This window comes from Saccostrea echinata, unplaced genomic scaffold, assembly GCF_033153115.1.
Source record: "Saccostrea echinata isolate AGI-Se365-2 ecotype Australia unplaced genomic scaffold, CSIRO_AGI_Sech_v1 ptg000025l, whole genome shotgun sequence".
NCBI lineage: Eukaryota > Metazoa > Mollusca > Bivalvia > Ostreida > Ostreidae > Saccostrea > Saccostrea echinata.
This window is the reverse complement of record NW_026889774.1, coordinates 11,317,409-11,339,751: the sequence shown is the minus strand read 5'-3', so window position 1 is coordinate 11,339,751 and position 22,343 is coordinate 11,317,409. Positions and strand designations below refer to the sequence as shown.

Below are 22,343 nucleotides of genomic sequence, written 5' to 3'. Positions count from 1 at the left end.
CTTTATTTTCCTGTATTTAGTCATTTATTTGTGTCATTTGTCAAATGATAAAAATGATGACTAAAATAGTTATTACCAATAAAAAGAGAATCTTAACAAATATTTTTTGTACATTGTAGGTCTGGGTCAAGCCTTGTAAGAGGTCAGAAATTCCTGCCAAGAAAATCTACGTGTCCCCCGTGTACAAAACATCAGAACGTCGTGGTGTGCTGTCCACTACTGGTCACTCCACAAACTTTGTCATTGCCATGTCACTACCGTCCGACAAATCCCAGGACCACTGGATCAGGAGAGGCGTGGCTCTACTCTGTCAGCTTGATGACTAAGTCATCCCCCCCTTCAAAAAATAAATACTTTGTGCTCTGTGTAATGGATTTTCACCAAAAAAAATTAAATTATGGTGATTTATTCAACAGTCCTGGAGACTTTGTGGATGAATTTTTTATAAAGCATTTGAAAAGAGGCCATCTATATTTAAACTGATTGAATTTTATTGTGTCCAATATCGTTGTGTGCTATCGTTTTTCACCGATCTCTTCTCATTGGTGTGTCAAACTAAACACTATATATTGTTTTTATTTCATTGAAGAAAGTGAATGATTTAAGAGGCATTATCTATAAAATTTATAGATTGCTGCATAGTCAATCTAAGAAGAAAAATGGGTCAATGAAAGTGAAATTAAACGAGACTTCCTCCATAACAAGACTGTGATAAAATATTGATTGCATTTGATTTTTGATTATTTATATTCATATTTTATATTTTGTTGTTTGTTTTGTTGATTTATAATTGAAATCTAATTGTCAACTTAAGTCTTATTTACATACTCACAAATCATGGCGTGATAAATTTTGACCTACTACATATGTATTTGGTTATGCATTCACTTCAGTGTGTGCACTCTTTCCACGATGGAAAATAAATCCGTCCATTTTATTATTTTTAAGATATTTATTTGAGTAAAGCATCAGTATTTTGACTTCATTTATTCCCTGTAGCTTAATATTGCTGAAGTTCCTTTCTCTTAATTTCTTTGTCACCTTCTACATGCTATTTCCTGTGTTAGATAGACAATTTACAAATCATCTGTGATAAAATTTACATCTGCTGATGTGCCTACTAAACAAGATAGTATCTTTTTGTGGCAGTTGAAAATAAATACTTGTACATGTATAATGTTTACACAATAAAGTTATTCTCTGCACTCTGAGTTATTTTTTTCTCTGTTAAATTTGCAACAATTTAAAAGATGTCACAAACATATAGCTGTAATGTTAACATATTAACAAAAATGGGGTAATTTTAAAAATCCTGGTTCATTCCTGCTGCAGCAAGATTTGACTGAAGATGGTTATGCATTTAAAAGTTTAGAAATGTACACTAAATTTCCTATCGTTTTATTTAGCAACTAGATGAGAACGTTTAAGGGAGGAAAAAATTAAGAGAAAGAGATAAATGAAATAGAATTTTTAAAATTTAACATGTGTGGACTGAAATTAAAAATTAAGGGAGTAAATTTGCACATCACTTTTATATTTGAAGAAGGAAAAAAAAGAAATTTCTTCTACTGATAACGCATACATTGTACCATTATGCTATAGGATTTTCCATAAAAAATAAAGAATTAAAATTTTAGGCTGAGGTTACATTTAAATTAAAAACACATGCAGTCACATTTTGAAATTTTGCGTTGCATAATAATTCCACCAAAGTTTGATTAACTTACAATGAATATTTTTAGTCTAAATTATAAGTAAAAAATTTATAATTACATTCAGAAAAAAAAAGTTTGGATGGGGGGGGGGGGGGGGCACCCTGACCCTCCTTCGACCACCAAATTTTGTAATCCCTAATTTTATGTCCACCTGAGTGGAAGTTGGTAGCAAGTGAAATTCCCTTCAAAAACCATTTGTATCACTTTGGACTTTCCTGATCTATTTTTAGACCAATGTAGAGAAAATAAATCCTTATATTTTTCTAACATTGCTGGATCTCGGTCAATCAGAGAGTAAGAATTTATTCAATCATATAATAAATCTTCTGATTGGTTGACATTGTCATCCATAGACATTTACAGACATTGTATCATCAAAGGATCATATATATATCCTGAGTGGTTGATATCTCCAACTATAAATGTTGACATTAATTGTCAACTTATCTATCTTCATTCATAACTGTTAACATTAATTGTCACATCAAAATCAGTAAATGTTGACATCAACTGTATCATCAAGGGATGATATATATCCTGCTACGTTGATATATCTCCATGCTTAAATGATGACATCAATTGTTTCATCAAGTGATGATATATCCTTCTTGTAGCTGCTGGGTATTTCCATAAATGTTGACATTAAATGTCAACATAACCATCTCCATCCATAACTGTAGATTGTATCCATGTATATATTTTGGGTGGTTGATATCTCCATCTGAAAATGGTGACATCGATTGTATGATCAAAGGTTGATATATAGACCGAATGGTTGATATCGCCATTTGTGAATTTTGAATTTATCTTATAATCAAAGTATGATACATCCTAAGTGGTTGATATTTCCACCCATGATTGTATCATAAAGGATGATAAACATTCTGAGTGGTTGATATCCTCATCTTTGAATATCTAGACTCTTTTTATCATCAAAGGATGATATATAAATATCCTGAGTGGTTTAAATCTCTCAGTAAATGTTGACATCGATCGTATCATCAAAGGATGATGTTACCTGAGTGACTGATATCTCCATTAGTAAATATTGACATTGATTGCATCATCAAAAGGTGCTATATATCCTGGGTGTTTGATATCTATATCTATCACTGTAAATAGAGATTATATCATCAAGGGATTATATATATATATATATATATATATATATATATATATATATATATATATATATATATATATATATATATATATATATATATATTCTGGGTGGTTGATGTCTCCATCGGTTAGTGTTGCCATAAACTGTATCATTAAAAAGGTGAAGATAACGAACTGCGACTTCTCTAATAGTGAAGAGTTCCACAGAGCTATATCCTGGGTGTATAAATTGTGCTATCCAACCCTCAGAAATTATAATATAAACCAGTATAATAAAAAAAAGTTCACTTGCTGTGTGGGATAGAGCTATTCACTCCACAGCCACTGGATAAGTGCATTAATACACCTTGGAGGCATGGTTGATATCTCCATGGGTAAATATTGACATGGATTGTATCACTTATGGATGATACATATCACAAGTGGATTATATTTCCATGTATAATAATTGTTGAATTTGTATCATTGAAGGATTGTGAAAATTTAGTTATTGATATTGATATAGATATAAATAAATAAAATCTATTAAAATGACACATATCGATACTAATGTTTTAAGAAGAATATCGTCGTTCAAAAAGGCATATTTAATCACTGACCTTTTTCAGAATCAGAGGAAATGTTAAAAATGCACTACATAAAATAAAATTTAAAAAAAAATCAAATTTGGTAGGCACAATAAAACACTTTATTTTATGCTAAATTAATCTATTTATTTATTTAAGGAAAAAATAGTACCAATAAATACAAAATGTCTATAAAATTAATGGATAAACTTGACTAGATCTCATTCTCTGATGAAGGGGAAACACCGCAATGGAATAATCGTCGAAACCTCTTCTTCAAGTTCTTAAAGTACTTTCTTCTAGGGACCTGTTCAAAGAAGGTTTAAGGAAGCTTTAAACACTAACAAAAAGTGCTTTTTGGACTTGGAGAAAAATATATCATATAAAGATGTGCACATTGATACTATTTAGTACCTGCCTTATTTCCGCAGGAAAAATGTTCAAAGACAATGGACTATTCATGAACAGAAACCTCTGTTGTTCACTTACATTGGGAAAAATATTGAAAATAATGAATTCAATTACTTAATCTTAGTCAAATATAATGCTCAGAATATTTTAATCTATAATAAATTGTGTAATTAACTGTAAATAACAATTTTTTAATCTTTCCTCTAAGGGCAGATCAGCTCTAACTGCACAAAACTACCCTACAAGTAGAACTCTTTAGTGTGCAGTGTTTAGAGCTTCCTTGAAATTAATTAATAACTTAAAAATGTCCAATTTGGATGAGTCATTACAATTTTATGTTCAAATATATAATACAAAGCTGATTATGCAATTAGCCTCATGAATGTTTCAATGCTTTCAAATAAGAATTCTAATTTTAAATTACCGGACGGGTATAAAAATTCCATAATACAACACACCTTCATTAAAGATTCAGAAGTGATATTCTATGTATATTTTAAGGAAATAATTGCAATATCATATGAAAAAATATATATTCATAGAAATGTTCTGCAGTATTTACCTTGTCATTTTTCTTGCTTATGTGGCATTTCTTGCCTTGTTTTGTCTCAATATATTCTTTCAGATTTGCATGATGAGCATCTTCAAGGGGATTTGACACACTCAGGACAACAGGCACTTTCAACTATAAATAAAAAATACTGCGTATTGGGAGACATATCAAAGAACATCTACTTCTTTTTTATGTTAACTGAAGTTTATGAAATAAGTTGCACTGTACGTATGTTCTATTTATGGTAATTTTTTTTTTTTAGATTTTCGACTTTATACCGGGTTATTTTTGCAATGATCCAATTTTTACTGTCTTTGTGAGCATCTTAAATAGAATGCAAAAAATTAAACTTACATAAAATTGTCACTGATTGTGTATCATATATATTGCATAGATAATATATTAAACTACTGGGACAATCACAAAAATAGGACTACACAAGTTAAACTAACACGTTTGGCATATTTTTGCAAAAATTGTGTTTATACAAAAAAAAACCCTGTAATATGGTATAAATAATTGATTGACATTCTTCAAAAATATATTTACAAAACAAAGCTTTTGTATGTCCTTTATGACTAAAATTCTATGTCCTTTATGACTAAAATTCATATCCTTCATTTTCCAAGTTATGGTTCCAATAATATAATTGGCATTGCTAACATACCTTTAATTCCTGATAGACTTCTGCCATCATAGACTTGACTTTTCCAATTTCTACCTCTCTTTCAATTCTCTTCTTAAATTCAGCATGTATGCTCTAGAGAAAAACAAAACAATTTACTTAAATATGCACATTAATCATAGATATTGAAAAAATAAGCAATTCTTTCAGAGGAAATCAGGAAAAGAGTAAACACTTATTGTCATTAAGATTTGAAATTGTATAAAATATCAGCCATCTATACATTTAAGAAATAAACAATATGCGTTGCTCATTTTTTAAAAAAATTATTATATTATGTATTGTACCTGACAAAATTCTTCTCTATCTGAACCAATGTGACATGGTTTAATGTTCTTCTGAACCTTTTCGTCATTAAATTTCAGTGGACAGCTTTTCGTATTGTTGGGATTTTCCTCAAAATGAATGATAGTTACCCTAGACTAAAACACAAACCATGGCATATTGTATTGTGAAAAGTAAATATAAATAGAACTTTTTTTTAAATTTTTAAATTCTCTAGCTTCAATATTTTGGTTTTTAAATTTAGATGGCATGGAAAAAAATTATATCTCAATTTTGAAGGTGAGAGAGTACGTTCAATTCTTCTAGAACTTTTGCCATCAGTGTCTTCATTCTTTTTCTTTCAACTTCCTCTTCAACTCTTTCCATTAAATTATTGATTATACCCTATAGAAAAAATACACATTTATCTTGTTTATAAACATCTATGGTCATAGTAAAATTTGCCTTTGGTAATTAATTATTAAAAAGATTTTACTTAAGTGACTTTTTCTTGAAATCTCATTTTAGACATGTTATTTATACAGATTCTGAAAAAAATATTTTAATATACATCTTTTTATTTCATACACATTTACATTTGTAATTTTTTTTCTTTTCATCTCATTCTAACAAAAAATGAATGATTATTGAATGTAAATTGCAGACAAAGATTTTTTTTTCAGGGAGTTGGATACAAGGTATTTTTATTTATTTTTCTTTTCTTTACCTGTACCATCTCTTCATCTTCAACATGCCAAGGTTTGTCAAATTTGAGAATCTTAGATATTTCATTTCTCTCCTGAAATGAACCGTCATCATAGAATTTGAAGAATCAAGAAAATTTTTAAAATCCTCTATAACACAAATGTTAGAACTTGTTCTGTTGCAAAGAAAAGAAAAATTTGGGAAAAAAAAGCATTATAAATACTTCTGTTTTTTTCTATCAAATCATCCAGATTTTTCTGTACGTTGCATTTTACAGTTAGTGACACCCCCTTCCTCCAGAAGTAATTGGAATGGACAGTTGACCATATATATAATTATTTGTCTTCCAAATTTACCTTCAAAGCTACCATTCACACTAAAAGGCTCTGTTTAACACGTAATGTCTAATAAAATTTTAAAAATTGATAACATTTACCTGGCACATCTCAAGATCCTCTGATAATAACCATGGTTTGTCAATTTTTCTTTGTGGAACTTTATTTTCGATGTTTTCCTGAAACAGTAGAGATAAAATGTAAATAAATATTTTAATTTTATTAATTCTCAGCAAAAATTTACATTAAATTCATATTAATTGTTCATTTGGTTCATTTGTCTAAGAATTGATCCATATATTGTGAAATGATATAGTCTTAAGGGATTATGGATATAAGGAGGAGAGGGGTAAAAAGAAGATAGGATATGGGTATAACTAGAATAAGGATATAAAAAGGATAGAGGTTTAAATAGATTAGGCAAATAGAAAAGAAAGGGTTTAAATAAAATAGGGATATAAAAAAGGATCATAAAAAAGAATTGGATATAGATATGAAACAGATACTAGAGGGTATAAAAAGTATATGGATATAAAAATTACTAGCACAGGACTACAAAGGAATAGAAACATTTACGAATTGGACAATAGGTTTAAAAATGTTGAGGATATATAAGGGATAGGGGTATAAATCGTAGGAAATTTCAAACTGTATTAAAGACCTGATATTCTTCTTTGTTTTCGGCTTTGATATGACAAGCTTGATGAATTATTCTCTGCAATTTTTCTTCGTTTTTGATAATGTCATTATATTCCAATTCTGTGGATTTTTCGTCTTTCAGAGTGGTTTGATTTGGCCGAAAAACAATCTTTTTTAAAATTTTCAATGTGAATCTGATAGCTCAAGGAAAAAAAATAGGGAATGAATTTTAGTGTTATGCTGAATTGTTTTGTAATCACCTGCAACATTTCTTCTTTTTCAAGCATGGCATGCACAGGTTCGTCGAATTTTAGGATGTTTGATATTTCATTTCTTTGCTATAAAGCAAATAAGAGTGTTTTTATACAAACTAAATCATACAAATTTTGGAGGGAAAAAAGATTATTTTTTATTCATAAATTTCATAGATTATTCTGTAATCTGGCATAAGACTTGAGCATTTAATTCCCTTCCCCCTCACCCCACAAAAAAAGAAAGAAGATGTTTTAAAAAAAAATTCAGTTAAAATTTTGATAGTTATAGCTTGGCTCGAACCATCAAGTCATTCAATGATTTCTTTATGTTGTGCTCCTGTTCAACTCTGTCGAGTATGTCTTCAAAGATCATCTAAAATAGATATGTTTAATAAACTTAGCAATAGGTTTAATCAGTAATTTTCATCGGTGTTTAATTTTTCTTGTTTTTCACAGCATGGAGAGACCCATAAATTTATGTCCACCATGCATTGTAAAATATTAAATATATAACGACTCAACACTTCTTCAACAATGAAATAAAATCAAAACAAACCAATATGTTTCATTCAAAGAAATATGTAAGTTTACAGTATAAACAATCTATGCTTGCTTTTTTATCAAAAATCAACACGTATTTTTCAACTAGCATTGAAGTCCACATACAAATACTAATTCAATTCAAAAAGCGATAATTAATGCAGAAAAGGACCACAATCTTTCTTTTCAATATACATGAAAATACAGGGAATCAATCCATTCTTCTTCAGACAGCATTTCCCTTAATTAATTATATCTACAACTCCCTCGAAACATTCTGAGATTCTTGTGTTTTAATTTTTTTTTTCTGTGAATGAATTTATTTACCTGACACATCTCCAGATCCTCAACAAATAAGCAAGGTTTATCAAGTTTTATGTTCAGGGGTTCGACTTCCCTGTTTACCTGAAATTCAGTCAAAAGTATTGTGACGTTTATTCCGTTTATGACACATTGTCTTTGCTAATATTATTGTTTCATTGCCAATTACATGTATGGGTGATAATTTCAAAACAGTACTCATATAATAGATTCTTATATGCTGAAAGTAAAAGAAATAACACTGTTATTGACTGAATACAAAAAAATATTTATCAAATATGAATCAGAGGGAATAAAATATAAAAAAAAATTACAATGTTTTGCAGAATTGTTTTGTAATTACATGTGACCTTTTGTCTTTTTCCTCAGCAACGACATTCCCAGGTTTGTTGATCTTTAGGATATTAAATAGTTCATTTCTTTGCTATAAAGCAAAACGAAGTAAATTTGTAATGAAATTAACTAAATAATATGTTTACAAAAAAGGAGATTTTTTCCTTTCAAATTTCATAATATTATTCTGTAAACTAGCACGAAACTATAGTGCTTTAAGACCCCCCCCCCCCCCCCTTTACACCCACCATGCACTCCATAAAGATAAAATAAAGAAGATGGTAAAATAATTTCAGTTATTATTTTATAAATAAAATTACTAGCATACGGACTACAAAGGAATAGAAACATTTACAAATGGGACGTTTAAAACAGGAGGGAATATATATGGGATAGGGGTATAAATCCTATAGGAATAGGACATTTCAAACCGTATCAAAGACCAAACCTGATATTCCTCTTTGTTTTCCGCTTTGATGTGGCAAGCTTGATGAATTATTCTCTGCGTCTTCTCCTCTTTTTCGATAGTGTCATTACATTCCAATTCGGTGGAGTTTTCGTCTTTCAGAATGGTGTAGGTTGGCTGAAAACCATTAAAAAAATTTAAATGTGAATCTGGTAGCTCAAGAAAAGAAAAATAGTTTTGTTGAATTGTTTTGTAATCACCTGCAACATTTCTTCTTCTTCAAGCATGACATGCGCAGGTTCGTCGAATTTTAGGATGTTTGACATTTCATTTCTTTGCTATAAAACAAATAAGAGTATTTTAATATTAACTAAATCATACCAGATTTTGGACAAACAAAAAATTCGAATTTTCATTGATTATGCTGTAAACTTACATGAGACCTGCACGAGCATTTAATTCCCTTCACCTTCACCCCTCAAAAAAATTAAATAAAGAAGATGGTAAAAAAAATCAGTTGACATTAATTTTGTTGGTTATACTTTGGCTCTAACCACCAAGTCGTTCGATGTTTTCTTTATGTTGTGCTCATGTTCAACTCTGTCGAGTATGGCTTCAAAGATCATCTACAAATAAACTCACCATTAAGTTAAATCTGCAATTTTCATGTGGATTTAATTTTCTTGTTTTTCATAGCATGAAGAGATTCATAAATTTATGCCCACCATATGCATGCATTGTGAAATTTGAAATATATAACGACTCAACGCTTCTTCAACAATGAAATGAAATCAAAACAAGTCAATATGTTTCACACAAAGAATGGTCTTAGAAAATATGTAAGTTTACAGTATAAACAATCTATGAACTTTTAATGCATTGTAGATTATTCATTTTTTTTAAATCAAACGTATTTCTCTACTTGCATTAAAGTCCTCATACAAATATTAATTCAATTCAAAAAGCGATAATTAATGCAGAAAAGGACTTTTATCCCACAATCTTTCTTTTCAATATACACTGAAATAAAGGGAATCAATTCATACTCCTTCAGCCCGCAATTCCTTCATTTTATTATATCTACAACTCTCTCGGAACATTCTGAGATTCTTGTGTTTTGATTTTGTTTTTTTTTTCTGTGAATAAACTTATTTACCTGACACATCTCCAGATCCTTAACAAACAACCAAGAATTATCAAGTTTCATGTAAAGGGGGTCGACTTCCTTGATTACCTGAAATTCAGTCATAGGTATTGTGAAGTTTATCATGTTTATGAATATTGTCTTTGCTAATATTAAGGTTTTATAGCCAATTGTGGGTAAAAATTTCACAACAGTGTTCATATAATATATAAAAGATTCTGATATGTTGACAGTAAAAAAAAAACAAAACTTTTGGGATTTATATTATTGTCTGAATACAAAATATTTTTCTTTTTTTAAATGTGATTCTAAGGAAATAAAATATGGAAAAATTATAATGTTTTGCTAAATTTTTTGTACTTACCTGTAACCTTTTGTCTTCCTCTTCAACCATGACATGTTCAGGCTTGTTGATCTTTAGGATCTTAAATAGTTCATTTCTTTGCTATAAAGCAAATTGGAGTAATTTTATAATGAGATTAACTAAATCATTTGCCCCCCCCCCCCCAAAGAAGATTTTTTCCTTTCAAATTTTATAGTATAATTCTGTAAACTAACAAGAAACTATAGTGCATTAAGAACACCCCCTAACACTCATCACCCCATAAAGATAAAATAAAGAAGATAGTAAAATAATTTTCAGTTATTTTCAATAAATAAAATTACTAGCATATGGACTATAAAAGACTAGAAACATTTACAAATGGGACAAGGATTTTAAACAGGACGGGGATATATAAGGGATAGGAGTATAAATCCTACAGGAATAGGAAATTTCAAACTGTATTAAAGACCTGATATTCTTCTTTGTTTTCCGCTTTGATGTGGCAAGCTGGATGAATTATTCCCTGCATCTTCTCTTCTTTTTCGATAATGTCATTACATTTCAATTCTCTGGATTTTTCGTCTTTCAGAGTGGTGTGGGTTGGCTGAAAACAATTTTTTTTAATTTTGAATGTTAATCTGATAGCTCAAGAAAAAAAAATAATGAATTAAGTGTTTTATATTAACTAAATCATACAGCTTTTGGATGGAAAAATCGAATATTTTTCTTCATAATTCTCATTGATTATTCTGTAAACTAACATGATTGAGACTTGAACAAGTAACTCCCTTCCCCTTTACCCAATAAAACAAAAAAATTAAATAAATAAGATGGTAAAAAAAGAAATCAGCTAACACATTGATGGTTATACCTTAGCTCTAACTATTAAGTCATTTGATGTTTTCTTTGTTTTGTGCTCCTGTTCAACTCTGTCGAGTATGTCTTCAAAGATCATCTACAAATAAACTCACCATTAAGTTAAATCAGTAATTTTATGGGGGTGGGGGGGGGGTTAATTTTTTCTTGTTTTCACAGCATGAAGAGATTCATAAATTTATGCCCAGCATGCATTGTAAAATTTGAAATATATAACGACTCAACACTTCTTCAACAATGAAATGAAATCAAAACAAACCAATGTGTTTCATACAAAGAATGGTCTAAGAAAATATTTAAGTTTACAGTATAAACAATCTATGAACTTGTAAGGCATTTTATATTTTTCGTTTTTTTAAAAAATCAACATGTATTTCTCTACTTGCATTAAATTCCTCATACAAATATTAATTCAATTCAAAAAGCGATAATTAATGCAGAAAAGGACTTTTATCTCACAGAAAAGGACTTTTATCCCACAACCTTTCTTTTCAATATACATGAAAATACAGGGAATCAATCCATTCTTCTTCATACAGCATTTCCTTTGATTAATTATATCTACAACTCCCTCGAAACATCAAACATCATAAATTAATTATATACTCCCTCGAAATATTTTTAAACTTTTGTGTTTTAATTTTTTTTTTTTTTCTGTGAATAAATTTATTTACCTGACACATCTCCAGATCCTCAACAAGCAAGCAAGAATTATCAAGTTTCAAGTTCATGGCTCTCTCATGAGTTTCGAAATTATTACAAAAATGTAACTGTTAAGTCATAATTTAGAATGACCCGAAGAAAATAAGTGAGTATACATTATGTACAAACTACGAATTTTCAATGTTTTATAAGGTGGTACAAAACACCCATGAAATATTTTTTAAACTCATTTCTTCTGAAGTACACCAGAAAAAAAGAATAATACCACTATATTGTCAATAATTGATGATCTTTGAATGAAAAACCATAAGCTGTGACATGTTATTAAAAAATAGAGATTCCTATGTATTGGTCAATTGAAAGCCTATATTTTGGATTGTCTTTATTCCATCTACATGCCGTATGACCATCTGTTAGTAAATGCAAAGTAAATTTTGATCCATTTATAGTAGAGACCTTTTGGAAATGTTTGCAAGGAACCGCCACTCTTTTTGTACAACAAAAGTCAAGGTCATGAGGTCAAAACTCAAATATAGTGACATCATCTACTGATTCTTTTTCATTTTTTTTTGCATTGAATTTTTTATTTTTACATCATATTTTCCTCAAATATATTGTTATCAATATATTTTACTGTATTTTTGTAACAAAAAGGTTGCTTTTATAAACAGCATAACACAAGTTTGCAATAAATTGGTAATTTTTAGATAATCCACATTCACAGTTCGAATGTCTGATTTCACAATCTTCTTACATAGGTCTGACTGGCCATATTTCAAACTATGCGGGCAAAAAATTTGTGGTTGAATTTCATATTACATATAAAGAAATTTTGTATCCTACAACAAAATATCAAAGTTTCAAGAAAATTGAATTTGAGGAAAAATTTGGCTTACCTATTGTGTACTATCTTAAATCGTTAGATTTTTTTTTTCTAAAATCAACTGCGTTGAAGACATTTCTTTACATCCTTCTACATGTATGCATTTAATTAAAAATTAAAGCATTCGATAATTAAGGAAGAAAAAGGACTTTTGTTCCCCATCTTTTCAATACATATGGAAATACAGGAAATCAATCCATTCTTCTATTCCACATTCCTATCTTTGATTCCCTTTACTATCCCCCTTCAAAACATTTTAAGACTCTTGTTTTTAAATTTTGGAGTTTTTTCTTTGAAAAAACTTATTTACCTGACAAATCTCCAGATCCCCAACAAACAACCATGGTTTATCAAGTTTCATGTTCAGGGGTTTGGTTTCTATGTTCTCCTGAAATAAAATGAAATAATATGTATTGGTATATTTAAAAAAAAAAATCAATGAATATAGCTCTTTCATTATTTTGTAATTTTTAACCCCTTTCCCCCCTCCACAACCTCGAGCTTAGGAATAATTACAATTAAGAATGTAACTTTAAAGTCAGGGGTATTGTGACTTTTACCCACTTTATGACATGCTGTCATTGCTAATACATTGTATAATTGTTTTATAGCCAATATTATAGGAAATCATTACGAAATTCATATAATATATAATTGATTCTGATATGTTGAAAGTAAAAAAAACTTAATTCTTTTGAACTTTACTTCATTGACGAAAAACAATATTTTTATTTTTTTTTAAATGTAAATCTAAATAAAGAAATATACGGAAAAATATTTTGTTTTGTTAATTTTGTTATTACCTTCAGCCTTTCTTCTTCTTCTTCAATTATGACATGCTCAGGTTTGTCGATTTTTAGGATCTTTAATATTTCATTTCTTTGCTATAAAGCAAATTGGAGAGATTTATAATAATATTAAAATAATTAAATAAATCATATGTTTAAACAAATCGAATATTTTTCCTTTTAAGGAACCTAATTTTAGTGTACTTTCGTGTAGTTAGACTGGTCCACCATTTGACATAAAATAGAATAAATTGTAATCTGCATTATATGACATAATTTGAAATAAATTCAAGTATTCTAAACATTATGTTAGACCAAGATAAAGTAATTGAAAACTTTTTTTGCATGTATTTTCTCTACTGAGTAAGCAAATAAAAGCATTATTTTTCTTTTTCATTACTCAGTACTTCTTTGTTTTCGAAGAATTTTCCTTGATAAAAAAAAAAAGAGCACGCGCCCTATAAAAAATGAATGAATTAATTTCAAAATATCCTCCTTCATGCTACGTTCTCAAAGTCCAAATAAAAAATTTCATGAGTGTATAGAGGGTCCTTAAATTTCATACTATTATTCTTTAAACTATGATTGAAATTATATAGTGATTTAAGACCCCATCCCCTACACCCAAACGCCCATAAAAATGAAATAAAGAAGATACTAAGTAAAGTAATTCTCAGTTAACATTTTATTTTTATTACCTTGGCTCTAGCCATCAAGTCATCCAATGTCCTCTTGGCGTTGTACTCCTGTTCAACTCTGTCGAGTATATCTTCTAAGATCATCTACAGCAGAAGTGATTAAAGAAACTCTCGATGCTTGGTCGACAAATATATATTTAATTCAAAAAGCGATAACTAAGGCAAAGAAAGGCTGTTATGTTGTCCTTTATCCTTTCTTTTCTATACATCAGGAAATAAAGGTTACCACCCACCTCCACTATTCCTCTTACCCCCCCCCCTTTCTAACCAGGAAAATTCTAATATTCTTGTGTCTGATAATTTTTTTTCAATAAGTACAATACATGTATGTTCTTAACCAGAGTAAAAATTTATTCTATTCTATTGCAAGAAAAAAAAAATTACCTGACACATCTCAAGATCCTCCGCAAACAACCAAGGTTTATCAAGTTTCATGTTAAGGGACTTTGGTCCCATCTTTTCCTGAAATAAGACGAAATATGATTTAATTTGTGTATAAAAGGCAATATTTGTAAAAATAGTATTTTTAAACCCCTCCCCTCCCCTTGCAATCAAATAGAGGGTTAAAAAATAAAGTAACCAAAGCAACACACAGAATTTCCGCCTTTCATACAATGTACATGCTGTTGGAACTTACAAAACACAATGGTTCGCCTTCGTAACAATATCACAAACTGTAATTGTGACGTCATAAGTATTGTGACGTTTATCTTGATATGCTGTCATTGCTAGAATTATTGTGATTTATAAAAGAATCTCACATTTTAAAACTAAAAATAAAAAGACAAACTTTTTTTTATTGTTTTTGTAAATTGTAAATTAAATAGTTATTAGTAAATCAAATATTGTACTGCTTGATGCAATTCATGGGGTACTAGGGATGAAACACACAGATATATTTCACTTAAAAACTAAAATACATGTAGCATGTTATAAATCTTACCATTGTTGTTATTCTGCAATTATTTTGAAACAGCTGCCTATTATATATATATATATATATATGGACAATACAGTGTCTATAAGCAAATTTCTCAGCATAAATGAAAACAAAACTTTACATACCAATTTCTGCATTCCTCTTCACAATGCCGGTAAACTTAGTATTAAAGAGGCTGGGGGTTGTGGCCATTTTTAGACTACTGTGGAATCATTTAAATTCGTGGGGGTCAATGTTCGTGGGCAAGCAAAATTTTATTGGTTCGTGGGGATGTAATTTCGTGGGCAGCTCGTTTATTTGGTAGATTTAATTAATCAGTACGTTGACAAAAAAATTGTTCGTGGGGAAATAAATTCGTGGGTAAGGGTGCCCCATGAAATCCACGAACATTGATCCCCCACGAACAATGAGGATTCCACAGTACATTGATCTCCTTTAGAAGAAGAGCTCCATATGAAGATATAGAAAATGATCAAATTTTAAAACTAAAATTTTTGAAATTTTTCTTTGCCAAATGATAGTTGACAGCTTAAGATATCATCTCTAAAAAATTAAGTTAAATCTGGTGGTTACTTTGTGGTTAATTTGTTGACCCCCCAGCCTCCTTAAACTACATGTATTGTGACGTTTGTCTGTTTATGACGTGTAAAATTTACAAACATATTCTTAGGAAACATAATATATCGGAGGTATATTTTTTTTACCAATGCAAGTACATGTATTCAACTTCTAATAAATGTACAGAAACGAAAAGGGAAAATGTTTTCATGTTTGTAAATTGTATTCTGCAATTAAAATGTTTTCAAGACTGAATAGCTTTGCTTATTTTGACATGTACATGTAGACACTAGTTTTGTACCGCACGGAAACAAAAAAGCAAACTATGAGTGATCAACTTGGGTGATTAAATATTATTAACCCCATGTACACCCCCCCAAACCCCCCCCCCCAAAAAAAAAACAAAAACAAAAACAAAACAAAAAAACCAAAAAAAAAAAAAACAAACAAACTTTAGAGATCACTTACCAAACTGGAGATCTTCTCTGCTATTCACGCTAGAAGTATTATTGATTAGCTTTATAGTGACGTCAGAGTTATTATGACGTTTGTTCTGTTATCCACTTTGGGTGAAGTAGCTCCATCAGAAAATATTTCTGAGTATACGTCATCTGAAACATGCTTTTATGATTTTTTATGATTATTATAAAAGTTTGAAAAATCTTAATCCTTTATCTTCTTTTTCATCAATAAAAAAAAAAATTTCTTGTTAATATTCTCGTGGAGTCTTGAGACAACAGATATGACTTTCTTAAATTAACCATTTCATTGTGTCCAATAGTTTTTAAATGTTATGAACAAGTACATATATTCAAGTTCAATTAATTTATATTGAAATTAATTTTTTTTATTGGGTTCTTAATTGAATGAATAATATTCTAATTAATATTTTTAATATATAGCATGAGGAAGTTTGCTGTAAAGTTGAAGTTATATATCAGATATCTATGTCCGAAACAAAGTTGATAAAACTTACGCTTTATTGGTAAGTCAAATAATTTCATGAATTTCTTTAAAAATGACAAATGTTTAAATTGTCTTAGAACTAGACTTCTGTAAGTAAATAGGTATTTGAAATTTAAAGAAAGGTAAAGAAAAGTAAGCAAAATTGAAAAATTGAAATTAAAAAGGTAAGAAGATTGTTTTAGGATTGATTGAACTTACAGTCTAATTAAATCCACATATTTTTTTCCAGATATAAAAAAAATATTGTCGGAATTCGAAGAAAGTTTCTGTTGTCATTTAACTATTTAAAAAGTTTGTGTAACCGTGATATTTAAGACGTTTTATTACTTTTTCTACTTTTTGCTTGGTTTATTGAATATCAAAACTATATGTATTCACCCCGACCTTGACAAAGTAGGGAGAGGACTAAAGCTGCCCAATCCCAACCACTTCTCTGAATGATTCAATGCGTAAAAAGGGAAATAACTCTTATAAATAACATTTAATTGAATTTGCATAATTTATCAGAGTTTATCTAAAAACATATATACAAGTAGTTTTCTTGAATTAAGAAAGCTATACATCTGCACTTCATTAATACTTATATACAATCTGAACCTGTATAAAACAATAATTACAGGGACAACAGATACTTATTATAATGGCGTTTAAAGACAATAAATAAATTTAAACTTTCAAATTACAGCATCTACATCTATCGTTACTTACAATCAATATTTTCACCGAAATTATGATTTATAGAACTTCGTGAATTTTATTTCAAAACTTCAATCGTTTCTCTTTCAATCAAAGAAAATAATATAACGAGAAAAGAGAAAGATAAAAGTAGAAAATAGATAAAACTGACTGAATATGGTCTGAACATCCATCCATATAATTCATAAATATCTTTGTGAAATACAATGTTATATACAAAAGACATATAAATGATATAAAATCAGAATTATTTTTTGTTCAATGACGTTTAATATACTGGAATCATCACGATTGAACTACATGCACATGTATATGAATGTATTCATATAATATTCAGCCTCAACTTTACATACAATTTTAGTCCCTTTGGAGGTATAAAGTTTTCACAGAGAAATTAATTTATTTTATGTCTGTATTTTCCTTTAAAAAAAAAGCCAGAAGATTTTTTTTGAATCAATAAATTTCGAAGGAAATGCGATATATGATATATATAAAGATTAAAGGAAATATTTGGTAAACACAGGATCGAGCTTCTGGGAGCTAAATGGGCCCTGTGCCCCAATCAAGGCTTCGCCTTGACCCACCAGGACCTTACAGATCCCCCCCCCCCTCCTGCCAATTTTTTCTGCACTTCATTTCCTTTTCCTGTTTACCGTGGGAGGATTTAACCATTCTACAACAAAAAGAGAGGATGGGGGTGGGGGTCGTAAATGGACTTTCAATAAACATTTTCATACTAAATTAGCTGCAAAACAGAGAACGGAAAAAGTCGAGGGGCAGCCTATAACCCCCCCCCCCCCCCCCCACTATTTGCCTGAAAAAGATCGAATACATCTGTCTGCAGCTGTCGATTTGGTCATGTCTTCATCAATCATTTAGAATATGCACACAGACTACTCGCAAACGCCTTGCAAAAATAGTTAGCATGGCCGTTCTCATCAGTAAGATAAATACAAACCAAGACCAGTAATAACATTATACATGTGTAATGTTAAACAAGGTCCGCTTGTTCATTCTTTCAGTGTTTCGTCTTGAGAATAATATTTGGAACTGCAGTGATCTGACTTTATCCGTTATCCAGTAAGGTCATTTTATAATTTCACCTGAAAAGTTTTGATGAATTATGCAAATTATAAATTGTCATCTCTATCCATATTTTGTTATTGTAGAAAGAAGATACGAAGAAATAGCTATCGGACCGCAACCTTCTGCTTCACTGGATGCCGTGAATGCACCTCTTGTGTTTACCGTGTAACAAAGTATTTGTTGATGATGAAATCTGTTATAGGCAGCCATGGTCTTCAGCTGAATGCCAGAGAATCAGGAAGTTGTTGCTGACCCCGACAACAGAGAAGGATCCTGTAAGTAGAGATAGATCAAAATTGTTGATAGAAAAATCCAGAGTTTTTTTCATGACTGTGAAACCATCTTTCCCAGGAATTTTACCTGCTTTTACGAGGGCTGTTCAATAAATTATGTCCTCGGTGTATTGAAAGAAACCAAAGATACTTTTCAATGAATTTGTCCTAATGATTTCCCTTAAAAACTCTCCTTTAATGGAAACAACATATATGTTACATTCTGGTTCCGTCCTCTTATAAACGATTTGAATTTTTTGCAACAATTGTGGTTTTCAGACTCGTCCATAAACTGAAGGGCCTTATCGAATAAGAATCTGAACAACAAGACCACTACTATTGACTAAAAATGGCATATAAAACGTTCCTTGTGCTCTGGCAATTCTTTGCTCTTTCAAGACCTTTGCTTTTTTGGTCAAGTGCATTTTTGTGTAAATTTTTCATTGGGGATCAAAGCAATGGATTCAGGTTTCATTTTCTGTTAGAATTTCAGACAAACGTGGATAACTACAATTTTTGATTTTTTTAAAATAAATTGTTTGGATATTCTTACACGCTGCCGTTTTTCACTCATTTGTCAAAACATAGGGTAACCATTGAGTACTCAGCTTTTTCAGTGGCAAATGTTTCTTTAAAAGAGTGAAATACCCCTCCCCCCCCCCCCAAAAAAAAAATATGCCTACCAAATTTGCAATGCGTTTTAAAATCAATCAAACATCGTCAGTGATAATTTATCGAATTTTGGCAAACATTACATCGATTTTTGTAAGTCCTAGTCGCCAAGGACGGTAATCATCTTTGTATCATTGCTGCGGTGTTTTTCCTTTGATATCCACTGTGTTTTTATTTTTGATACACCATGACTAACTGTGCTCTAACAACCATGCTCTATCAAGATAGAACACACCAGGGTAATGATGCAACAATTCCAATGACCCTTGACCTTACATTGAATATAAACAAAGTAGCTGACTTTATGAGCAAAATACAAGCACATAACTATAAACATAGTGAAGGTATACCTTTCCTTAGGTCTACATAAAAAATTCTAAATTTTGCACGTCAATTTTTTTTTTTTAATCCGTAACGAAATTCACACAAGCACATTTTTATAAATGAATGTTTTCGTCTCTCATAAAGGATGACTGCACTTAAGGATATGCGAAATTTGCGACAAAATAAACTTTCAAAACAAGCATTTTTCTTTTCATTGCAAGAATGGTCAACATCCAATCTACAACTTTATGTAATTACGTTTAATAAAAGTGTGTATTTACGAAGTTCGAATCTGTTTTCAAAGGCAGGGGTCATCACAATTTCTTGAATCTCCGTTCGATAATGAGGACGCCCACTTTTTTACTGACTTCATACATAGTCAGCGCATGTTTGTCTATTGTTCTACGTTTAACAGTAGTTGTATATTTGCATAAATAATAATGTTTCAAAAGGAGATTAATAGACAAACATGCGCTCATGGTTAAAAAGAGAAAAAAACTGCTTCTTCTTACATTCGCTCTCTGTGTTGTAACCAAGGGTTGTGACATGTTGAATATTATAATTCACCACGTGATTTCCTACCTCAGGTAACTCTGTGAATACTAAATTCCGTCACGTGACTTGTAAGGTAGCATGTTTTGTGCTAACTAGGACATTGTGTTCGAACACGTTAAGTCATCTGGCATTGATAAAAAATCTGCTTTAATTACATGGACGTGATCATATTGTTAATTTCGCTTTGAAACCTTTGACAGTAGTGTATTTGTGCCATATAGAATGGAGATGGAGATGGGAAAGAGTGATCACATTCCTTATTTCAAACATGTCATTGTTATTTATCTAGTCTAATTTTAGACCCATTCTTACAATGTTAGCTCCACCTCTCATGCATATCTAATGTTCAATCAAGGGCAGGTAAGTGTAAATTCTCTATATTTGGAAAGCAGTAAGGACAAAAAACATTGAATCATTTTATTGTTTCACAGTCTAAAATCATTTTAAGATTTAAATTTGGTTCCAAATTGACAGGATTCTTTCATAAATATACAAAAGTGAATTAAGGTTTAGATATAAAAGCAACAGAAGCAACCGAAAAAGACCCAAAAACCGGCGTTAAGTGCAGTCATCCTTTGAAGCGTAACAAACCACACTCAATGTAGTACAGGGAGCGAGGTGGATATTCCTTGTTTTTAATTCCAACACAAATCGCTGCATCCAGTAATTTAGAGAGTCGCTGTTCATCTCGGTCAAAAGTGGATATTTTCCCGTGCCGCACGCCACTCCTTAGCTTGAACGTTACGAGGATATTTTTTGAGAGTCTATCAAACGCTGAATTCATAATCGGACACTTGTGCAAACCTTTCATTTTTCGTCTTCGTGTCGACCTCAGGACTGGTGAAATTAGCGCACTCAACTCAGTCTCCATCGTGTCTAAAATATATCCTATATCGAAATCCATAAAAGGTTCAATTTTTAGTTCCGGTAGATCAAGCGTCATACTTCCCAAAGAATCTTCAACCTGCATCTGGTTTCCTAACTGGTCTAAGGAATTTTCCTTCATAATTTCGGTTTCCGTATCTATAAGAATTGCGAAAGCATAAAATCACAACCTTCGTCCATGGCGTTCAGAATATGAATGGACGAGGTAGAAAGTTCAAGAAATACAGCGCGCTTTACTTTTCGAATCAAGTGCTCTTTTTTCATTGGTTATATAAAATGATATGATGAAATTTTGATAGATCATGTAGTTGAATTAAGTGCTATTAACGTGAATTTGATAGATCATGGGTAGCTCAATACCTGAGAACAATGATACAAAACATATAGAGTACCTTTTAACTCGTGCATCTTCAGATATCAGACTCGGGGGACAAGCCCCCTCGTCTGATATCTGAAGATACACGAGTTAAAAGGTACTCTATATATTACTTATAAGACATACATTGGTTGTTGTAAACATTCCATATTTCAGTGAATTTTTCTTTGGGATTCTTACCAAGTTTTACAGCAGCTTTAATGAAGCTTCTAACATCACTCTTTTTTACTGATTCTTTCCCATTCATTTTTAATGCAGTGTCTGGTCTCTAATAGCCCTTGTTTTCCATCTTCTCATAATGAAACCATATGATGAAAGGTGGTCACATAAACGGTTATCAGTTTATAATGAGAGAAAGCCAAGGTTAATGTCATATGATTTCTATGTTGTATGTCATAGAGTTCAGGACATAATTTACTGAACAGCCCTCGAATATGTATGAAATGTTGTGCAAAAGGAATAAATCTTAGTTTTTAAAAAAATCCTCCAGAATAAAAAAGAAATTCAAAATTATTAAAATTGATGATTTATATTTTTTAAAAGTAAATTTTGGTCAATGTATTTAATTGTATACAAAAACCATTTACAAATTGAAAATAACTTCTATATCTTGAATTTTTCTCTTCATATTCACGCATATTTATGCAAAGAACGACAACTCTTCACGCTAGGGTGTTTTACGTTCAGACAAAGCGATGTTTCTGTAATATAGTATATCTATTTCAATAACGATTTTAGCTCTTCAAATGAATTTTAAAACTTAAAAAAAAAACATAGTAAAAACATC

The 22,343-nt window shown here is 30.4% G+C and overlaps 1 protein-coding gene and 1 long non-coding RNA gene across 5 annotated transcripts in view; one reads left to right on the top strand and one right to left on the bottom strand.

The window, feature by feature from the left end:
- Window positions 1-1,205, top strand: part of LOC133191992 (dynein axonemal heavy chain 7-like) — a 38,565-nt gene extending 37,360 nt beyond the window's left edge. For all 4 annotated transcript variants that reach the window (XM_061327802.1, XM_061327801.1, XM_061327800.1 and 1 more), the window contains one exon: window positions 120-1,205. In XM_061327802.1, the coding sequence (XP_061183786.1) occupies window positions 120-326 (207 nt within the window). In that variant the 3' untranslated portion in view covers window positions 327-1,205. The remainder of the gene's footprint in view (window positions 1-119) is intronic.
- Window positions 1,206-4,403: 3,198 nt separating this feature from the next.
- LOC133192617 (uncharacterized) lies at window positions 4,404-5,400 on the bottom strand. Its single transcript, XR_009721838.1, has 3 exons — window positions 5,340-5,400; window positions 5,035-5,127; window positions 4,404-4,499 (listed from the first exon to the last, which is right to left on the bottom strand). It is a non-coding gene; the product is annotated as an uncharacterized LOC133192617 (long non-coding RNA).
- Window positions 5,401-22,343: the final 16,943 nt, after the last annotated feature.